General features: G+C 41.2%; 1 protein-coding gene across 5 annotated transcripts; it reads right to left on the bottom strand.

The window, feature by feature from the left end:
* Positions 1-1,511: 1,511 nt before the first annotated feature.
* Positions 1,512-22,385, bottom strand: agla (amylo-alpha-1, 6-glucosidase, 4-alpha-glucanotransferase a). 5 transcript variants are annotated; one of them, XM_029001396.1, is made up of 34 exons: positions 22,308-22,385; positions 21,699-21,827; positions 21,112-21,322; positions 20,593-20,762; positions 19,795-19,998; positions 17,338-17,519; positions 17,136-17,247; positions 16,743-16,869; positions 16,492-16,594; positions 15,312-15,409; positions 15,063-15,202; positions 14,710-14,897; positions 13,901-14,024; positions 12,635-12,798; positions 12,413-12,514; positions 12,052-12,201; positions 11,406-11,556; positions 11,150-11,274; positions 10,939-11,051; positions 10,713-10,847; positions 9,637-9,767; positions 9,421-9,557; positions 9,184-9,317; positions 8,225-8,400; positions 8,045-8,147; positions 6,871-7,096; positions 6,569-6,680; positions 6,358-6,493; positions 5,349-5,461; positions 4,876-5,087; positions 4,100-4,197; positions 2,802-2,889; positions 2,338-2,471; positions 1,512-2,185 (listed from the first exon to the last, which is right to left on the bottom strand). In XM_029001396.1, the coding sequence occupies exons 2-34, from the start codon at positions 21,775-21,777 to the stop codon at positions 2,068-2,070; spliced, it is 4,596 nt and encodes a 1,531-aa protein (XP_028857229.1). In that variant the 5' UTR covers positions 21,778-21,827; positions 22,308-22,385; the 3' UTR covers positions 1,512-2,067. The 5 variants fall into 5 exon arrangements, with proteins under 5 accessions (XP_028857229.1, XP_028857228.1, XP_028857230.1 ...); XM_029001395.1 differs by lacking the exon at positions 13,901-14,024 and adding an exon at positions 13,482-13,605; XM_029001397.1 differs by lacking the exons at positions 13,901-14,024; positions 22,308-22,385 and adding exons at positions 13,482-13,605; positions 22,069-22,301.
* Positions 22,386-22,998: the final 613 nt, after the last annotated feature.

Below are 22,998 nucleotides of genomic sequence, written 5' to 3'. Positions count from 1 at the left end.
TGTGAACATGGATTATTCACTGTACAGTAATATTGCTTCTTATCTGAATATTTTCAATTTAATCTTTTAATAGCTGGTGTTGAAGTTGAAAGGGCTGGTAGATGTTTCTTCCATCTGAACTTAAAAGGGCCTTAGCTAAATGCTGCCATCATGTGGTGAGAGCATTTCAAAATATTGCCATCATACATAAGCAAAATATTATATCAGTCTGGATGATTTACGCAATCAGTAATCAAACAATAATAATGCTGGAAAATCACAACACTAGAGATAATTTGATTTGTCTCAAGATTAAGCAAATCTGCATCTTTGTATTCACAATGCCTTTTCCCACATTTTGTTATATTACAGTCTCTACCTAATGAATTAACACACAACAAACCATAATGACAACATGAAAAAATACTTGAGGTTTTGGCAAAAATGTAAGTTCTGTACACGCAAGTTTTCACAGCCTTCAACATTGAGCTCAGGTGCATGCTGTTACCCCTGCTCATCCTTTAGATGTTTCTGCATCTTAATTGGAGTCCACCAGGACTTGTCTTAGAGGTGGCCAGACACAAAAACTAAACGATCAGGGAAGAAGGGCTTTAGGCAGGGAGGTGACCAAGAACCCAAGGCTCCAGAGGTCTTCTGTGGAGATAGGAGAACCTTCTAGAAGCACAACCATGCCTGCAGCAATCCACTAATCAGGCCTGTATGGTAGAGAGGCTAGACAGAAGCCACTCCTTGATAAAAGGCAAAAAGCACCGCTCATCACCAGGCCAATACCATCCCTACAGTGAATACCATCCCTACAGTGGGGATATTTTTCAGCTGTATTTTGGGAATTGGGAGACTAGTCAGGATTGTAGGAAAGATGATTGCAGAAATGATATCCTGGATGAAAACCTGCTCCAGATCACTCTTGAACTCACGGTTCATTTTTCAGCAGGACATTGACCCTAAGCACACAGCCAAAATAACAAAGGAGTGGCATCAAGACATTTCTGTGAGTCCAGACTTGAATCTGATTGAACTTCTCTGGAAAGATTTTAAATGGCTGTGCACTGACACTTCCAATCCAACCTGATGGAGCTTGAGAGGTGCTGCAAAGATGGGTGAAACCGGCACAAGGATAGATGTGCCAAGCTTGTGGCATCATATTCAAAAAGACTGTAATTGCTGCCATATGTGCATTGACAAAGTATTTATCAAATGCTGTGAATGTACATATACTTTCTCAGTTTATTAATTGTTAATAAATTTGCCAAAACCTCAAGTAAACGTTTTCACATTGTCATTATCAGGTGTTGTTGTGTTAAATGCATTTATACAACTTAGGAATAAGGCTTTAACATAATAAAATGTAGATGCAAATGATTTGAATACTTTCCGAATGTACTGTACCAACAAAGATGTGATGTCAGCCATCTTGAATGCCTTTCCCAATCATAGAGGTTGGTTCCATAGTCAGGTATTCCATTATAAGGTATCACTGCATTTCACACACCCCAAAAAAATCACAGAGCCCACTCTGAAACGTTTTAATGAGACAACAGCGCTAATGTGCTGCAAATAAGCACAGTTTGCCTCTCGGTGCACTCAAAAGCTAATATCAACATGTAAACATACATAAAGCAGACAACAATTCACAACCATAGTTATAACACTGGACACGTTCTGCAGCAGCTTACAGATTCTGAATAATTGGGCACTGCTGAACCCAACAGAATGTTAGGATCTTACAGTCAATACTGAGCACTGGCAGTCAATGCTGTATTCTAACGAGGCCAGAAACATTACAGAAATCATTAAACATAAATTCTCTAGAGCACACAGATCTCATTCTGGGTTAGTGTGAGGACCAGGGTCATGGATTTATCTGACCAGAGTGTTTCGGAATGAGGGTTTTTAAAATGCACATTACTTTATTTATTCAGTGGCACAGTGTGGAAGCATAGATACTTAGGTACAGTACAGTCCCAACCACACAGGGTGTATGTGTATCATTGTGTGTTAAAATGTCTACAGTAAAGCGTGCACACATGTGGAAGGGAGATGCATTTTCAGCTCTCCTGGCTGAGGTCACAGGTCATAAAGCACTTCTAGTATGGCTGCAATGGACCACGCCTGTGTTTCACAGCTGAAGGAGCAATACTGGCCATTCTCATTGGTCAGCTCAGGAAGGCCTCTCCAGGGCGACCTACAGGAGGAATAATTGAAAGTTTTGTGTTCATTTCAAACCATAAGCAACATTCATTTTGACTTCACTGCCAAACGATAATGTGGAAAAAGACAGCTTCAGGTTGACATGAAAAGCAGTGCAGTGACATGCAGTGAGATGAGAGCCATGACCTTTCTAGGTGGACATAGTGTCGTGACAGGACATTCTTCACCAAGAACACGGTCCTGTCATACGTTTCTTTTCCCAGCTTCTTGGCAAAATGCAGTTTTGCTCGAAGAAAGTAACCCACAGGCCACAGCCATTCCTGAACACGACAAATTGTAAGAATAAAAATGAAGTCCATTTAAAAATAACCCAAAAGAACAGAACCAACCTCAGCAGCACCTTGATGTTTAGGAATTTAAACCTGCAACCCTTCAGTTACAAGACAGCTTCTTTACAATGCCCGGCCAACACTTTGCCATTAATACACAGTATGATACATTTGATCATAATGTACAATTAAAAAAAGAAAGATACTTAGAGCACCTTATGAGCAATTTCTTTTATCGAATGTTGTCTTTGTTGCTTAGCAAAATGCTTTGTTTCATCCAGTAGTACCTTACTAAGCACAGAACAAAGCCTTTGCACTCACTGGCCCTTGATGGTAGTTGAAGCCTTTTGCCAGGTTGTAGTTGTCGTTGTCGAGGGAGTTGTCATAGACCCCAGAGTACACCATATCACTGATGTAAAGCACAGAAATGTATGTGATTTACATTCAAAAGCATACTTGTATAAATATACAGTGCCTTAAAAAGGTTTTAGGCAGGTATGAAAAAATGCCATTACCTAAGAATTTAACTGTTTATTTTCATTAACAATATTCACTGAATAATCAGAAGAAGAATTGTATATTTAGAGTGACAACACTTTGACTTCAAAATAGAATAAATTCTTCTAAGGACATTTGCACAATTTTTTGAAGGAACTCTGCTGGTAGCTTGTTCTAACCACAGATCATCTGGGCCTATAGGCTTCGTCAAGTCCTTCTGTCTCTTCATGTAATTGTAGACTCAGATCAGGGCTTTGAGGGAGCCATACCATCACTTCCATGACTCCTTCTTTACACTGAAGTTAGTTCTTAATTCCACTGGCTATATATTTCGGGTCATTGTCCAGCTGCAGAATAAATTTAGGGCCATTAGTTTGCCCACCTGATGATATTGCATCATGGAAACGTATCTGCCTGTATTTCTCACCATCAAGCCTGACCAAAGATCAAACACCATCTGAAATGCAGATCCAAACATCGATCATGCTTCACTATTGTTTGCAGATGCATTATTTTACTTTTGTTGAACAAACTGCCTTCTGCTACAGCCAAATATTTCAAATATTTTGACTCATCAATCCAGAGCACCTGCTACCAGTTGCATCTCTTGGCCTTGTTTCCATGTCACAGGTTTGGCTTTTCCATGAAGACCACTTCTTTCCAGATTTCTCCATACAGTAAATGGGTGAACCTGGTCCCCACTGGTTTCTGCCAGCTGTGCTGATGACACTGCTGGACATCTTCCGGATAGGAAGGGAAATTAATGCTTTAATCTACTGCACTAAGCTTCCTTGGCTGTACAATCCTTCCTTGGCAAGTACAATTTTGTTTCCATTTCTTTGTGCTTCTTCAAAACAGCGCATCGGAAAACCCCAGTCTACTTTGAAATCTTCACACAGTAATGACTGTAAATCACTCTGGAAATGTCTCAAATGTTAATTTAAGTTTGAAAGCAAACTGTAGTCACACCAAATAATCAGATTTTCTCCTCTAACTTTGCATTTGTATTTAAAAAGAAACACACCTGCCTAAAACTTTAGCTACACTGGTCTGTTTTCAAGCTTGTCAGGGTGACCATATGAAAACTAGACTTTTCTGTATGGAACCTATAAAACTATTACTCAGGATCCAAAGTCTTCATTCCAAGAGTTCCCAGAAGCTTTTTCTCAGCGACCTCCAGTGCCCCCCAGGCTTTATCCACTGTAAACAGCTCAGGGGCCTGAAAGGGTTAAACATCCAAACACAACAACAATGCAGTGCTTTAAAATAATAGTCAGTTTCAGTTAGTTTTCGGTACATGTTTTGTGCATGGGTCATTTGGTGTGTCAGAGCGATCAGCCTGCATGATTTACTTTAGTTAATTTATATGTTGCACTGGGACTGGGCAGCTTCTAAGGAGCTTCACTTGTATATTTTTAACAGAACAGTAACCGTAAGGATTAGTATGACCTCTATATTGTTTCATGTCTAAACATATAGGCATAGTAAGGTTGAAATAACTTACTCAGGTTAATAAATGGTGAGTAAGAAAAGAAGAAAAAATCCTAGCATCTGTGTGAGTGTTTTTCTTCTCTCCTTCTCACCACGTCACAACAGTGCGAGGGGGCGATGGGGTGGACATTAACTCATGGCATGGGCTTTCATCCATTGGCACGTACAGCTTAACAGGCTACTGTATGCTAGGTTACTGTTAAACTGTAACCTCCAATGGACGAAATCCCTCCCAGTAAATTAATGTCCAATCACTGGGCCAATTTCAAAATTAATTGCAAAACATAAAAATCATGGTCAATCTATAGGACCATGCTGGGCGGTCAGAATGGTTTGGAATTTTATCGAATACTGTTACACCCCTACTGCAGTTCATATAATCTCTTTGGGGTGATAAAGTACCTACCACCACCATGGCAATGGGGAAGTTGGGCCTCAGTTGGTAGTCACACCAGGGGCTTGAGGCCCCATAGCTGTCCTTGTAGATGCCTCTTTTGTGAACCAGCTCTGGGTGTGTCTCATTGATATCCTCGGGATTGAGAGACACATAAAACATCTTCTCAAAACTAGCCTGGATCTTATCGTTCCAGTCCTTATAGGACACAGACAGCTCTTTACCTGTAGAACATGGAGATTTGTTTTACATGTACTGTACAGTTTAATTATTGATATATTTAATTGTTAGCTTTGTCTGTTGTTCTGGTGAAATGGAGAACACTCATGAATGTCACTGTCAACAGCCATTTATCTTTTACTCAATTGCACAGTGGTTGTATTGATTTCTAATGTGAACTAATAATAAATGAATTCCAAACAGGATAAAAAATCAATTGTGAAAAATTTGGGAATACACAACTATAATACAATATCTATGCTCACCATCTCTCCATATTGTCACAGCTGCATAAGGATAGAGTCCATTCTGGTGAATTTCAACAAGCCAGCGAACTGTGGACTTACACAGACCAACAATCTCTACTGCCGAGCCATCTCTACAAGCAAAGGAACAGGTATGTGTTTCTCTATACCATTAAATTATAGAACATTAAAACTTCTCTTTGTTTAAAAAAGAGCATTGTCTATAGATTACAAAAACAATATAAAGAGCCTTGGTAGTCATTTCTGTGTGATGGTAGCAACTGCATTACAGTTATCTAATAAAATCATGCAAATGAATCAAACTTTAAATTAAGAAAAAAGTTTATTGCATGAGCATGTTATTTAACTAACGCACATTTTTATTATCTTATTTTATTTATTCTGGCTCTGAATACACATACATATAAACCTAGAGTCACAGGAGGGATGGTATGCTTATTAGTGCTGGCTTGGTTTGGTGCGTGGTGGACAGAAACGGAGTGGACAAATCTTTGTATCAGTGGTTAATGTGTGTGTGCATGTGCTAGTGTTGCTACTTGTTGTCCCTACATATTGTATAGCTGACAACATCTACAGACAACAGAAACAACATTGAATAAGGAACAAGTGCAATATGATGCACCTATGAGTGGAAAAACATTGTTCTGCTTTTATGGACAATTTTGGATTTGTTTTATTCCTTTTTTTACTTTCATTTTAACTTGAATAACTTGAATAATTTTTTTTCACTGGAAAATTGCACCTAAAATTCAATGTACAATGGCTCATTGCTACAATGACAAAGACTAAAAAAAAAAAAGTTTTGGATTTAATACTGAATGTTGTGCAATTAATCACAACCATTCATGCGATTAAACATAACATGTTTTGTCATTGCCCAGCACTAATAAAAACACATTTAATAATTAAATTGGTGATAACTAGCCTACATTTAGTCATTAACACGTTTTAATAATCTTCACAACTCCTTGTACATTGACAAAGATGAATGAATGAACAGTTTTCTTGCCTGGGTGTGGCAGGTAGGCCTTTGTTTCGAGCTCGCTCACTCTCTCCCATCTTGTCCATCCATGTTCCGCAGTTGAAGCGATTCCCACCATACACAAAACCAGTATCTGGATTTACCTTGGCAACAATGTTGAAGCCTGACAATAGATCGAATGCTGAAAAAAATCTCACATTAAAGGAATAAAGCACAGAACCCACTGTGATGCACATACCTTCGTCCCTCATGTTGCGGTCAATCTGCGGCCCTGCATTCCTCTCACGGAACTCAATTCCCTGCATGTGGCACCCCATTGCCTCCTGTATGATGGCAAAAAGCGGCTGTTCCTGTTGAGACGCAATCCACCTGCTGATCATTATACTTCAACAAAGGAGGACAGTTGAAAATGCTAAAAATGGCTACAGATATTACATTCAGGTAGGTCTACTGGCCTTAATTTTACTTAATCCAGAGTAGGTAGGACAATACACTAGTGGAAAATGATTAGAAGGATCATGCAATGAAGCTCTGTATTACCGAAGTGCCAAGGGGTTGGGGCTTGGAGTCATCTGTGGGGTACATGCGGTTCACAGGGCACTGGAGGATATCCGTGCCATTGGGCACCAGGTTACAATAGTCCTGGACGCACTGCAGCCACCACCAAACAGCGTCACGGCAGTTGTAACGTGGACTGATCCCCTCGCCGAGAAGGTTTGGTATGAGACCATGGCGTAGGGTGCCAGCAAACGCTAGGATGATGTTCCTGTGAATGGAAATATCAAAGATGCCAAAGCTCTGTCAGACCTGCTAAAAGTTTCATAACACTTATTAGATTACGCTAATATACCAAGACATTGTGGTCAGACATTGTGCTTATGCCAGATATTGTGTGATTTAAAGAAATAAAACCACAATAAATGATATCAAAGCTGACTAAATGTCAGGAAAATCCTACTATTTGGGGATTAATCAGAGTGTCTTTAATTGATAACCAGTGTGAACCAAAGAACACTGATGCAGTTATAAAAGCATCAAGAGATGCTGGAAAAAAAAGATTTAGTTTAAGGATGTGCATTATTATGCAAGCAGCTGGTTATAGGTCACATTAAAAGCTGGAGCTGGGATTGTTACTCGCTAACCATCCAGTGTGGCTCATCATGTGGCCCACATCACAAAAACCTGTCATTTTAACAGGGTTGTGGAGACATTAATAGCCACTGTAAAAAAGTGAAAGTGAAGTGATTTTCACTGTGATACACTGCAGCACAGCACACAACTAAATGTGTCCTCTGCTTTTATAACCCATCACCCTTGGTTAGCAGTGGGAAGGCAAGACAGGCACCCGGGGAGCAGTATGTGGGGACGGTGCTTTGCTCAGTGGCACCTCAGTGGCACCTTGGCGGCTCGGGATTCGAACCGCCAACCTTCTGATTATGAGTTGTACATTATGATCAACCTTCTGATTTCTGGTGATCCTGAGATGAGCATAATGAAGCCAAACTGGGTGATTTTAATACTTTTGGCAGGGCAAAAGTTCCATCATAAATCTAAATAATGCCTATTCTACTCCCTGTACTACAGTTTTAAATATCTATGAGGACATCACAATATCATATTTAACAATACCCTGATATGCAGTTTACTGCTTCAATTTAAGTTTGAAATAAGCTAAAAATAAGACAAAAAGTACACAATCTTTGACATGCCTCACCTTGCCTCTAGGTGACGCCCAGTGATAAGGAGAAGGCCACGTAAGGCGATGAAAGTGTCTCGTCCCCAGCAGCGGAAAATACCAGCAGAAAAGTGTGGCAGCCCTGTCACCAGATGCAAAAGTTATGATTCACAGTAATGTTCATGTCTAAATGGATGAAAGACAGTTTGCCGCAGATACCTGCTGCCATAGATACACAGCACTGCTCCCTCTGCTTGGTGACAGAGCTGAGGCGGTATGGAACATGATACAGTGTAGGGCAGAGGGGAGGCAGGGCAGGAAAACGGCCCACTCCGCACATTTGTACTGAGCCAAGAGCCAGCAGTTTCACAAACGATGAGCCATCCTGCACAAAACTGAAAGATTGACAGGGGGAAAAGAGGATGTAACATTAATTTGCCAAATGCCTTAAATTAATAGACTACAACAATACAACCAATCAGCAATTGACTGTTTAATCATGTGACGGTCCACCGTCTGCCTCCAAATCAGCCCTGACCATTCATGATCTATGAAGTTATACTATAGAATCTGTCACCAAGCTGTCAGTAATACGTCCTTTCAATCCTGTAAGAGGTACCTCCATAAGGGACCTAATCAACATGGCAGGCCGCATACGGTTGAAAGAGTGCATTTACATTAGGGAACACCATTTCCATAAAGGTGGTGAGCAACGATGTTTAGGTGGTACATTGACAGAAATGCAGGACCAAAGTTTCCTAGCAGAACATTGCCATAAGCATCCCCACCAGCTTGTCTTCTTCCCGTGATGCATCCTAGTGCAATGTTTACTTCAGAACAGCAGCAGACACAGAATTATCCATTCAGGACACCAGCTCTGATGCTCTGGTTCCCATTATAAAAGATTTTGGTAGTGGCCATGCATCAACATGTGCACCCTGACAAGGGGACTAACCTGGAAACTAGTGAAGAGGAACTGTAAGCAGCTCCAGATAAGAGTGTCAGCTCAGTACAATTTAATATGAACCAACTCCACCAACCCAATATGAAAAGTTTTTTTTGTCCCTGAAATACATCTGAAAAAATGTCTTCATCTTACATTCACAGTCAGACAAAAATGTTATATCAGTATACTCAGGCCAATACAGTAATTACGAAATGCAAATGTTAGTGCCCACCTTGACATTTTTGAGAACACGACATCCAGAGCGGTGGTGTAAGCCCCCACCACTATGGCATCAAAGTAACAGGGGATGAGGTAGCGTGGAATGTGTTTCAGGAGGTCAAACATGGCCTGGAACCACCTGCCCACCTGTTGAGAAACATGTTTTAATATGTGCACACATCATTTATCTATGTGTGATTATGTGAGTGTAGGTTTAATATGTCCCAATTTGTGGGGTGTGTGTATTCACCTCTCCAAGTGCTCCAACCCGAGCAGTAAGTCGGTTGCTAACATACTCTAGCATCCAATCTCCCTGGCGCAGGTTTCCACAGAAAGGGTGTCCCAGATCGTTGTGGGGACGGATGTCTGCCATTACTGACACCAGACCTGCACACGTGCGCAATGCAGAGAGCTGGTTACATCTAAAGGGAACTAAAGGTACATGCTGTGCAGTATCTGTGTTTACCTTGCAGCCCAGCATATTTGAGGGGATTCCAGGAGGGAATTTCGTAGCAGCCGCCCCCATCCTCCTTTTCCTCGCTGTCACAGCGAAACAGCAACACGTTCATGTCAGACAGAGTCAGGTGGGACATGATCCTAACACAAACACATGAACGACAATGATTAAGAAAAAAAGTAGCATTTGTTTACAGGGTTATAATGAAGTAAGAACTTACTTCCATGACTACAGGCTTTGTGTTAAGTTGGCAATTACAACTTCCCAGCTATTGTTTTTACAGAACTGTAGTTAAGACTGGCAGTTAAGGTGGTATTTCTTTAAAGAGAGCTGGGGATAAAGTTGCATTCAATTAAGAAACTGTAGTGATACCAGGTAGTTAAATACCAGCATTTGTTTAGAGGGCTGTAAGGGTAGAATTTGCTTTCTATCTTCACTTACTCTGCAGTGAATATATGAGCTTTCAGGGCTCTAGCCAATGCTTGTGGGTTGTGGTTTTTATTTATAGTTAAGGCTAAAATCCTCTGGTATTTGTTTACATTGACATATTTATGGTGGTATTTCATTACTGAGAACTATTTAAGGTTGGTTTTTCATTACAAAGAAGTATTTAAGGTGGGTATGTCATTACAGAGAAATATTTAAGGTGGGTATTTCATTACAGAGAAGTGTTTAAGGTTGGTACACAGGAAAAACAGGGAGTGTCAATATTTAAAAGTAAACCCATTTAAACCTAGATAGAGTATTGACAACTCTACGAGGAGTAAACCAACTCTAATGGCATAGTTAAAAGTCAGTGTCAAGTTCTGCAGACATGTAGATGATTCAACTCTACACAGTGTGGATTAGTACCAGCATGCATTGCACGCTCAGTTCAGTAGGGGCGTTAGCTGGCATTCACCCACCATTAGGCAGAAGATGAGGTACTCAAAAACTCAAAACTGGCCATAGAATAAACTTATAATTCTGAGTGGGACCAAATGTTAAAAAGTGTGAAATTGACACTGTGTATTAATTTATTTACAGAGAAGTATAAATTCCAATGCTCTTAAGCTGTAGTTGTGGCAGAATGTCAGGATTCTTACTCAGTGAGAGGTTTCTGCAGTATTTCTGGTGCAGATGGGTTAGGTTGGCTCCCAGCACTGAAGTGAGACCTGAATTGTACCAGGTGGCTCCTCAGCACACCGACCAGCTCCTGTGCTTTGGGATCCAGACTAACCCTGATGGAAAAAAGTATTTTATTGCTAGTATCAGAATTGACTTTTGTCAATTGAAGGACAATGAGAGCTTGTTTTTGTGTGTCCGTCTCACCTGAACACAATCACGCTCCCGGGTGTAAGACATTCAAACACGATCTCCTGGACAAACTCACTGGGCCCACGTGATGTCACTCCTGCTTGCCTTACAATGCTACTGTCCTTTAGCTGAGCAAAACAGCAACAAACAAATAAGCCCCTGTTACGTACACATCACTGCACTTCAACCGAGGACATGTTAGTGAAGCTGGCATAAAGCAGCATACCTGAATGTGCTCTTTAACATCCACAGTGAACTCTGGCATGCCATTAATGCTCTTCTGATCTTTTTTATAGCTGCCAGCGCACGTCTCAACAGTACGAGCCTCCAGCACTACCTCCTCTATTTTACCTGTAAGTGTAGAGTGAGGGAAGCAGAATTAAATATGACATTATACAGTTAATACTAAATGCATAAACCTACGAACTGTGTGTGAGTGCCGCATGTTTCTGAGTTTGCACTGAGAGAGATTAGCGTATGACCTGGGATGCACATGGGTGGAACTTCGTTGGGATAGGTGTGTGTCTTGGGGTTTTGGAAGGCAGTGCGACACACTGCCACAACAGACTGATGAGAACTGGGACAGTGACGGGTCACAGCAACAATGTCAACATCAACCTGGTCTACAAACACCTGTTACAAAAAAAAATGAATCAAACACGAACAGATCCATTTTGTCTGGCAACAAAGGAAACCACACAGTTTTAAATAAACAAATACTCAAAAATCAGGAAAAGAAATGTACTGCCAAATAAAGATCTGCTAAATAAAACACAAATGTTTGTTTGCATTTGTATAAAATATTATGTGTGTACCTGACATTTATGGAACTGACTTTTCTGAATTGGCACCTCTATGATGTGTGGTTTTGTGTACTGCTGCATTGTTGTATTATGAACCCATAAATGACCACAAGCTGACAGTGCAGTGGTGGCCTAGTGGGTAAGAAAGCGGACCTGTAATCACAATATTGCCGAATCCCGAGCCGCCATGGTGCCACTGAGCAAAGTACCGTCCACACATGCTACTCCCCGGGCGCCTGTCATGGCTGCCCACTAATGGGTTAAATGCAGAGGACACAAAATACGATTTGTGCACACAATGACAATCATTTCATGTTCTCTTCACCTGTTTGAAGCCTTTAGCGGCCAGCTCCTGGTGGAGGTGGTTGAGGGCCAGTTTTCCAGCGATGATACCTGACTGAGGGCTCACCTCACCAGAACTGGAGGGCTTAGGGTTCCACTTGGTGTAGAAACGCTCTTCTGATACTACAGAAATCTGTAACAGCCACATACAGGGGTATAAACATATGTCCAAATTTAAACTTTAAACTGGAATTAATCACTAAGAAAATGTATTTTAAAAATAACAATAACACTAGATTTGGTACTCATGTTATGCTCAGGGCTATGGTTAGGTAAACAAAATCAAACACTGATGATGCTGAAATGACCCTCATAAACACACATGAAGCAACAAAAGAAGGTACCTGGTGAGGTACCAGCTCGTCATATCCACGGGTGCTCCCTGTAGCACAGCAGGCCATTGAGACAATAGCAGAGCTGGGCAATGAATCATATGCGGAGCGGATCTGCATGAGAGAACATAGAACGATGATTAGACAGCAAGCAGCCCAAACTGTTGAGGTGTCACTGAGGTTTTTCAGGTGTGCTGTTTAATATGTCATTCGTAGGGTTGGAAAGAGCTTTACCTGAATAGGGCACTCGTTGTCATGGGTGACATCAAGAAACATGGCATGGGCAATGCTTGGAACCAGCGGGCGCAGGCAGGGCTGAACAAAAGCTCCCACTGGTTCACCCCCATAGCGGTACACCAGCCGCCCCTCCTCATGACTGTCGCCAGCACTCATAGCCTCTACAGCGCAAACAACAGAGGCCCACCTGAATACACACTACACACATACTACACTTTTATTAACACAAACACACACAAAGATAAAAGTATATGGATCCACATGCCATACCAAGCCTACTCACACACACATAAACACAGGATCGATCGCATGCCTCACTCTATTATTTTTTCTGTATATTTTTTATTAAATGTGTCCAGGTTTGCCACCCACAAGTGTGTTGCACATTTCCAACACAGTTGTGCCAGGTCCATAGAGCCATGGAGAATGTCTGCAGTTTAGATCCAACACAGACATCAGCAGAAATCTTGTTATGGGTTTGACATCATATTCACTGGCCGACATACAATACAAATTGAGATGTGGCTCATCATCTACATCAGTTTTTAAATCAGGCTAGTGAAGCAGGTTGTGGAGTGTAATTTATTAATACAGCCACTTTACTTAATTTGCATTAATTCATATTGTTCTTTTAATTCTGTTTTAACAATCCTCTGGATTATTTTGCCTGAATAAAAGTGCTACTCTGTTTAAAACACATTAAATATATATATTTTCTTAACTCTTTATATATATTGTGGTATATTGTGGTATTATCAGTACTTTCAGCACCTTGTTATCAGTTAAAAAAGACATTGGGCATGGTGAGTGGGTGAGTCAATGTCGGTACTTGAGTCTTTCCTACCTCTGATGAGGGAGCTGATGCCCAGTCTGGTCACAAACACATTATCCAGCTCCTCACTTCCAGTGAACAGCTCAGCCACCACATACAGATCAGGCCGCACACAACGAGCTGCATCCAGCATAAACTGCAGCCATCAGCACGGTTAAACAGGGACAGACAGAGGTGGAAAGATGGAGAATGTGGAGGAAATCAGGCAGGAAGAGTGTAGAGATGGAGGGTTAAAGGAATAGAGAAATAAGAAAGTCGATTTGAATATTAAATACGAAAAAGGAAGAAAAGATGCAGGTGAAGCATGAGTTATGGATATAGGGAAAGTCAAAGCCAAGCAGAGAATGAGGCAGTGGAATGAGGAGTGAGGGATGAGAACAGAAGAGAAGACACAAAATGCATTAGAAGCATGCAGGATGGGCACTTTATACCTCTGATGAGGCTGGTGATGCCCAAACGGTTGACAAAGACATTGTCAATCAGCTCGCTGCCTGTGAACAACTCCGCTATCACGTACAGGTTGGGTCTGACGGAGCGCGCCGCCGACAACATGGCCTGCAGGACCATGGTTCCCAAATTTTATATATATAAAAACTTATATATATATATGCAGCTTTTGAGCAGCAAGTATGATCAAGCTCACCAAGTTCATCTTATCATTGATGTTAACATTAGCCTTAACTGTACAGAAAATACATTGAGCAACATAATGATTAGAATATATAATCTGTAGTGTAGATGAGCTGAACTGGTCAGCTCTGATTCCTCAGGCATGGACACTCCATAGCTATTAGTGTCAATATTAGGCCATAAATGGCAAAAAAAAAAAATCTGTTCAGGTATCAGAATGATGTCTGCCTTTATCATACAATAAAAGACAAATCATATTAAAGTACATTTACCTCATTTTACACTAGCACCAACAGGTGGCAGTAAAACACCAATATATTATAAAATATGTATGTATGTACAGAACAACTGATATATATTCAATAAGTTTCATGGTGTACAATGATAAAAATAATGTAATACGGTTTCATATTCTATTTCTGATCTGGAATAGTACTAGAATTATGGTCACATGATTAACTGGGAGTTTTTATTTCAACCTTTTATTCAACAATTTCTCACCAGAAAAAGTGATCTAAACATCTTACCTGAAGCTAGGCTCACTTTGAAATCTTCATTAGCTAGCTAATAGCTGTGCTGTTTATGTTAATCATTTTTGATGAGATGTTACCTCAGCTACATGGAGAGGCGTTGAATGGCAGTTATCCAGGCGCACCCCGGCAAAGTGCTTGGCTGTGATCTCTGAGTACTTTTGCATATGCGCCCACAGGTACGGGCAATCCTCTGGGCCGTTACCATAGCGAAGCTTTACACTGTCACCCCAGCAAATCAGCTCTCTCCTCAGGTACACGTTAGACCCTGACAAGAAACAAAATGCGTAGAACCATCGAGAAGTAATAAAAAAAAAGGATCACTGAATATTTTACTTTTTATGTACTGTAATAAAATACATTATTGAATACATTTTTGTCAATATATTTTACACAACCCTGAACCTAGCCTGCTTCAGTTAGTAGCACCCACCTGACTCAGCAAAGTTCCTCAGGGGGTCGTCCCCCATCACCCAGCCATTGAATGCCAGGAAATGACATGATTGTTCTGGCTGGTGCATGAGTTCCAGGTCCTTCTCAAGAGTGCTCTCCTCAAATGGGAATGTGAAGTACCTGCAAGGTCAAGGCCATTAAATAAAAAAGCCAATATTTTATAAATGTATCAACAGATTTTGTTATTGATTTTGTGGTCAGAGTGGTGGCCTTTTAGTGGCCATGTTACCATGTTAGCAGAGGATGTTTCCTGGTGACAGGCCCCAGCCTGGGTCCGTGGTCAGCCAGTCGCTCATATACAACAGTTCCCATAATGCAGTTGGTAGCCTGTGTCAAAAAGAGGCAGGTGTAAAATAGCATGTCCAGCTTTAATTTCTTTGTTGTTTTCCCCTGTATTAATTTTGTTACAGCGCATGTACAGTACAGGCCAAAAGTTTGGATACACCTTCTCATTCAATGTGTTTTCTTTATTTTCATGACCATTTACATTGGTAGATTCTCACTGAAGGCATCAAAACTATGAATGAACAAATGTGGAGTTATGTACTTAACAAAAAGTGGAGACCTGGCCTCCACAGTCACCAGACCTGAACCCAATCGAGATGGTTTGGACAGCAGAGTGAAGGTAAAGGGGCCAACAAGTGCTAAACACCTCTGGGAACTCCTTCAAGACTGTTGGAAAATCATTTCAGGTTACGACCACTTGAAGAGCATTGACAGAACGCCAAGAGTGTGCAAAGCAAATCAGAGCAAAGGGCGGCTATTCTGAAGAAACCAGAATATAAAACATGTTTTCAGTTATTTCACCTTTTTTTTGTTAGGTACATAACTCCACATGTGTTCATTCATTCAATACAAATGTCAACAAGATTGCTACAGAGATTCACAGAACAAAAAGGACACGGAAGCTGCTGGACTGCAATGACGTGTGATGAACATGTACAATGAGTTTGCTTGTGTCCGTGTGTGCGTGCGCACTAATGTTGTCAGGAAAAAAATAGATTCTCACCCACTACTGATTTCGATATCAATTAGCACTGATATCAATATTTAAATTCCAGTTTTGCATCTGCCGGTTCGCAGAAACTTTAACAGTTTTCACTGCAGTGGGCATTTCCCCGGCTGGCTGGAGGACCCAATGTTTACACGAGAGACGCTTTAAACATGGCATCGTGTGGAAGCACCTCCAACGCTTGCTAGAAAATGTCAAAACATCATCTAAAATATTCTTCTTTATTCTTCTTCTTTATCTTCTATTTATTTAAAATATTTTAAAAGTTCCTTTTTTTTGCCCCTGTAGTTTCTAAAATAGTATCACGTATCGAGTACCATCCTTAGTGTCAGTATCGAGTTTGAAATTTCAGAATCATGACGAGCCTAGCATGTACACACGCGAGAGAAGATCTCACCTGTTCCATGTGGTGGTTGACCTCTTTGTACTGCTCTCCATTTGTCTCCTCCAGCCTCCTCCTCAGCCAGTTACAGCAGTCCTCTATAGCAGAGGGGCTGCTCCTGCACAGCAGAATTCAACCAATGTTGTTACATATAATAAATGCTTTATAGACCAGCACATTTCTTGTGGAAGTGCATGCATAATGAATAAGAAAAACTCAGTTAGCCATTTGACAGATTTGTGTCCTGTTAGAAGCTGCCTACTGACCCATTGGGTACAAAATTCTCCAAGGCAGAGTTCATGTCCACAGTGTTCCCAAAACGCTGCCATTGAGGGTCCTGCACAATCATCAGATGCTGCTTCCCCTCAGTAATCCTTTCATTTGATTTAGCACCTAAAAGACCACAACATAAATCGCAAGGCTGTGAATTGCATGTAAAAAAATGTCACTTACAAGATGCATTTATAGCAAGTGAAAGGTACAAGTTCCATATGAAAAATAACTCATAAAGAATGATTCTACAGAACTAGAAATATTGGCCTAGGGTTAAAGTAACCAGTAAGCCAAAATTTGTGTCACTCAAAATCTCCATCATCATATTCCGATTTCCCGGGGAGATGGCTGAGACAAAGAAAGGACTGTTTCAGTACTAGGCTTACCACTCTGTATTAAATTCCTGAACTGTTCCACTGTGTTGGCCACATTCACCTGGAAGAACTCCCAAAGTTTAACCTTAGGGAACACATCCTGCCAGAGGATGTCACGGAGTGCCTACACATAAGGGACAAAAACATGACGAAAAAGAGAGCAATAAGGATGATCTTCACAGTGTACTTACTTATACGAATAGAAGTTACTCACATTGAGCTGTTGATGGTTTTGGATGTTTGGTGGCACGCCACGTTCAGTGTAGTGCCCACTAGCTATGGCACAGTTGAGGTGGAAGAGGGCGCGGTCCAGCACCCATGCTGGCTTCAGGTGGGGAGAGTTGACCAGATTATATCCACACTCTGGGTGCTTTCTGATCCAGGGGCTGTTTGCAGCTAGATGGAAAGGAAAAGATGAGGCTGAGACAAGATGCAAGACAATGTATTATTATTATTAACACCCTCCATTTAGGACCTGATCCTTTAGGACAAAAACCATTAAAAGGTCAGGGAAAATCATCACAGATCCCTCACACCCTGGACACAGGCTTTTTGACCTGCTGCCCTCCGACAGACGATATGGAAGCCTGCAGACCAGCATTTACATTTTACATTTACATTTGCAGCATTTATCAGATGCCCTTATCCAGAGCGACTTACAATCAGTAGTTTCAGGGACAGTCCCCCTGGAGCCACTTAGGGTTAAGTGTCTTGCTCAGGGACACAATGGAGGTAAGTGGGATTTTCTCCTGGGTTTTCAGCACCAGCCAAAACACGAAAATATTCTTCTCCGTTGCCGTCACCCTCCTAAACAGCTGAACTGTCACACACATTGCAACTGCAATGTACACTCGTGGTATTATTTCTGTAGTATTTGTATTTTTCTGTAAATAATATATTAGACTATATTATATTTTACTGTTTTATACTGTTGGTCTTAATAGATGCCACCAACCAGAATCAAATTCCTTGTATATGTTCGCTCACATACTCTGCCGATAAACATGAAAACTAAATGTCCAAACTACAACAATTGACGACCATTAAATAGATATTGCTATTTGAAAAAGTAAAGACATTTTCATAACTTGTAATATGTAAGTTAATTATTTCACAGATTTAAATTATTTAATTAATTAATGCTGCAAGATATGTAAAAAATATGCTAATTTTACACTCATTCCTGCATCCCACCATCCAACATCCTTCTCCTACTGCAATGCAGGAACAACCCCTGGCATCCAATCCATCATAGAGTAAAAACACGACCTAGTTTCACCTTAGAGCAACATATTAACCACAGTACCCACTCACACATCCCAGCACTTCGCATCCCTATCTTTGGACAGTTCTCATTCCACTCACTGAGAGCAGTAGAAGCCTAGCGACTGTGACCAACCTAATCATAATCACACAAAATGTGAATCTGTCCTTCATTGGAACCAATTGTGTTTTGTGTTGTGATTAAACTGAATTAAATGGCCAATCAAAGAAAGATAGGTATACAGATCAGGAACAGTGTCTGCTGGCCAGTCTTGTGTGTGCAGCTAGTGTATCAAGATGGAAATGACCTTTAGATGAGTGGGGTAAGAGAGAAACCTATGATCATAAATGACCTCTGGCCTTTCTGCACAGAGCAGCTGAACCCAACACAGTCCAGCACTGAGACTACTGCACACAGTTCAAGGTGCGGCTCTGCAGACCCTTTCCACAAAGCAAAAGCAGAAATGACTCCACATGTGAGCTGATCATCAAGTAAAAAAAGATAAGTCCTCAACAGCAGAAGAAAAATATGAATAAGTAAAAAAAAATCAACTCAAATCGAGGAGCAGACATGTTAGGAGGCATCTTAGGAGGCTACAGCGGAGATATATATAACGCTGCATTCATGAAACGCTTGTAGGATCAACTACTTCATTTATTTTTGGAACTGGGGCCTTTATGTTTAAATGAAGGATCCGTAACTCTTCTGTGATGCAGCACAGTTTTTCAGTGATCAAGGTATCAGGCAAGTGAGTGTGCAAAAACACACACAAACACACACACACACACACACACACACACACACACACACACACACACACACACACACAAACTGATCAGCCATAACATTTTGACCAATGGCAGGTGAAGTTCATCATGAATGTACTCATTACAATGGCAGTGGCCGGGATATACGGATTAGGTTTATTTCTATAGCACCGTTTATACCCTGAAGTAGTATTATGCAGCTAGAGAATGTTTTGTCCTGAGAGATGATGTGCTGTAAGCAGAAAACATTTTTGGGAATTGGCACTTTGACAAGGAACCAATTGTGATGCTCTGCCACATCCTGGTCATGCTGCTAAAATGGCAATAGTTTGGAGAACAAAGTAATCTGGCCCAGATCTCAGTCCAAGGGACTTGAAAAAGGTGTCTGATCCATAGCACTAAAACTGCACAACATACAGTTTTAGCATCTTTTGCTATTTTATTAAAAATTAAATGGTTGTTCAAAGCAACATGCATTATTTTTCCTAATATTATGATCAGATAATTCTTTAATATTAGTCAGGAGCTATATTAAATTCTCCCCCCAACCAATTACTTTTAATTAAAAGCTTAAAAATAAATAGAAGTTATATATTATATCAGAAAAATATTTTACAAATGATGCATTACGCGCACACACCTGTGTGATTGTAGACTACATCAGTGATGCACAGCATGTTCCACTCCTTCCTGATCTTCTCCACTAGCTCGCCCACATGGCTCCAGCTGTAGCTCTTTCCATCAGTTGAGAAATCGGGGTTCAGCTGGAGCTGATCTGCCAGTGAGTAGCAGGATCTCGACTCTCCCAACGTCTGCAGAGGGGTCAAGTGGACCATGTTATAGCCTGGAAATAAAGGGGAGATCAAATTAGCAACTCAGTGGGCAAGTATTTGTGAAGCTGTAATTGCAATTTTTTTATCGTTTTTATCTTTTGCTTGCTGACTTACAAGAGGACCTATAGGGTCTACTGGACACAGGGCCCGAAGGGCTCAAAGGCTCCCAAGCCAGAGCATATCTCATTGCATTTCTCATCACACAGTCAAAAGGTTTAATTATGTGTTATCTGAGTTCCAACTGAAGACCCTACTGAAAATCAGAATGTTAAAAAAAAATCTTTGACTGTTAAATTTAATGGTGTGCATGTGTATTGCGTATCCTGCTTTTGTACAGACAAAGTTGGCTTGGCCCACTGACTCATAGTTTCCCCATGTTTCTGGGGGTAATGTACCATGTAGCCCTATTTTCAGTCCCGTAGATAAGGAGAAGCTAAAGTCTAAAGTTAGGTAAACACTGCTTTGCTAAACAGTGTTTAGCGAAGCAGCCTTACATTAGATGGAAGATTGCCTCCTGCAGTTAAAAGTTTCATAACTGCCATGTAAACAAAGTCAGCTTTGGAATGGGTAAGAGACAGGTCAACCATGTTCTGGTCATTTCTTACCTGTCTCTTTGGACACTCTGAGCCTGTCTGGCCACTCGTCCAGTGGGCCGAGGCATTTAGACAGGTAGGTCTGGATGGTGATGCAGTCCAGAGGCAGGATGTGGTTGTCGGCTCCAACACGCAGCACAGGGTCCACTACAAAGTAGCCTCCTCCAGACCGTTCCTGCTCTCTGTCAACAGAACAGACCAGGATGGTGTAGTTATTCACTAGCTGACATCTCATCAGCACTTGCAAATCCCTCTCATTATTAGGGGACATGACAGCAGCAGATTCAGTGCCAGTCATACTCCGTTGTCCACTTTTGTATTTGAATCCCTTAAAATACTTATTATAACAGTTATATGGGAAGCTGTCCATATTTTTAACCACCCTATTTGAAAAAGCACATAAAGAAACCTTTCCCATCATGCATTTGCAATATAATCATGCACAAAATGCAGCCTATGATCACGAACATCTTTATTCTACCAAAATTCTTTATTCAACACATGAAACTGTCTGAATACATTTATACAGACCTGGTGCCAAAATAATACTGGTATGATCCTGCAATCTGGAGGCTGAGGGCACAGGACTTATCAGAGTCGTCCTCCCTCTCAGTGGGATTGACCCATTGGAGGGGCTGGAATTTGTGTCGGTCAAAAGCCTGACCCTGCAAGGGGTAGTTGGTATGGACATGAACAGCCCTGCCCTGCAGTGTTGGACCCAGACGGAACTGTAGCTCAAAACCTTATGAGAGACGTATAAGACAAAGCGCAGGTTAGGTTGTTTTATTTCTGCACTCCCTGCAGCCTTCAATCACCATGCTTGCCAGACATGGTAGTTCATCTCAAATGTTTCCTGGTTAAAACCTTGTGGCAACAAACAGAACTTTAAATACTTCTTGTTTTCTCCACACGCATTCAGCGGTGAGTGATGTGTGAGTAGAATTTTAATGAGCAGGATAAACAGCTTTTCAGCACTGGACTGCTTGTCTGAATGGAAGAAGGTTAAATTTTGTGCAGAGGACATAAGATAAAGAGCAACCTATAAATATCCCAACTGCACAAAATACCATTTAAAATGTCAGATGTAAGAAGGGTCATTGGGAAGGGGTGGTCGGTACCTTGCTCCAGTCGAAACAGGGTCCTTTCCAGGTTCTCCATGTCGTTCAGGAGCAGCACCCTGACTTGTTTGCTTGCCATTTTTTTCTGTAGTAAATGAGAAACCCTTTCACCAACTGGAAAAGAAAGATCTGCAGGGATAAGAAAATTCCAATTGTAACGGCATGTAAATAAACTCCTTAATGTCACACAACTCAAGCCTGCAGTGTTTCGGGCTCCAGAATATTCGATCTATTCCCCACATCGATGCAACATCGATTTAAAGCAAACGTATAAGTAAAAAGCAGCTGTCATCTACAATAACAGCACCAGTTTTTTTCTACTCGCATCTGCCGCGTCCTGCAAAATAAATACTCCGTCACATAAATCCACCTCGTGCCTCGCAGAAGAGATGCAACAAGGGGACAAGGTCAGGAGTGCGGAGGTCACTTCTGCATTCAGCCCACCGGAGACGTGCACGGCGCACGTAGTCAGTCCAGAAATGGCTTTGCGCTCGCTGACAGCTCCGTAAACTGCCAGCGCAGCCCGGAAACGCACACAAACACGCACAGAACGCAGGCTACGTTGCGGCGACGCGCTTCTTTCAGCGCTGGAGCGGCGTAGACGCTTACACTTGATTCCTTGTTTGGGTCCAGGCCGGATGTCGGCGGCACACAGCGAGCGCCGAGTGGGGAGGGGGAGTGGCTGGAGGCGTGGCCTCGCAGCAACGCATGCGCAGGAGGCGTGTTCTCGGAGAACGGGCCCTTGTCGCCTTTGCGCACCATTGGCCCGAAAACATGTTTAATCGAGGCAACTAATACTGATATCATATATAATATTTATACATAAGCATGACTATAAGGCCAAGGACTATACATCAATATATACACCAATGTATACACCAAATAAAATTAAACGTTTATCAAAAGATTGTGATATTTCCAAAGGGAAATATAACAGGGAGTTTAGTTCCCCCTGGTGGCAAAAGTGCCACATTATCATCCGCAATACAGTAACGTATAGTTTCGTAATAAAATAATTACTTCCTCCTAGGACATGCACAAATCCCATTTATGTGTTATTATGTGAATCTGGATAGAGAATAAAAACTACGGTTTTCATCTATTGTAATTCATTTTTGTGGATAACATTGTGTTTTGCTACAGCGGCAATGGCCCCACATTTTTAACATAATATTTCAAAGAAGACTTCTTTAAACCGCCAAACACCATTGCATTTGGTGTTTAAATATCAGTACAACTTTATTGTACAAAAATGTCTGTCATTTACAAAAAATCCTTTAAAAAAATGCGTTTATATCTT

This window comes from Denticeps clupeoides, chromosome 13, assembly GCF_900700375.1.
Source record: "Denticeps clupeoides chromosome 13, fDenClu1.1, whole genome shotgun sequence".
Lineage (NCBI taxonomy): Eukaryota > Metazoa > Chordata > Actinopteri > Clupeiformes > Denticipitidae > Denticeps > Denticeps clupeoides.
The sequence above is the reverse complement of the archived record's forward strand: the minus strand, read 5'-3'. Positions and strand labels throughout refer to the sequence as shown.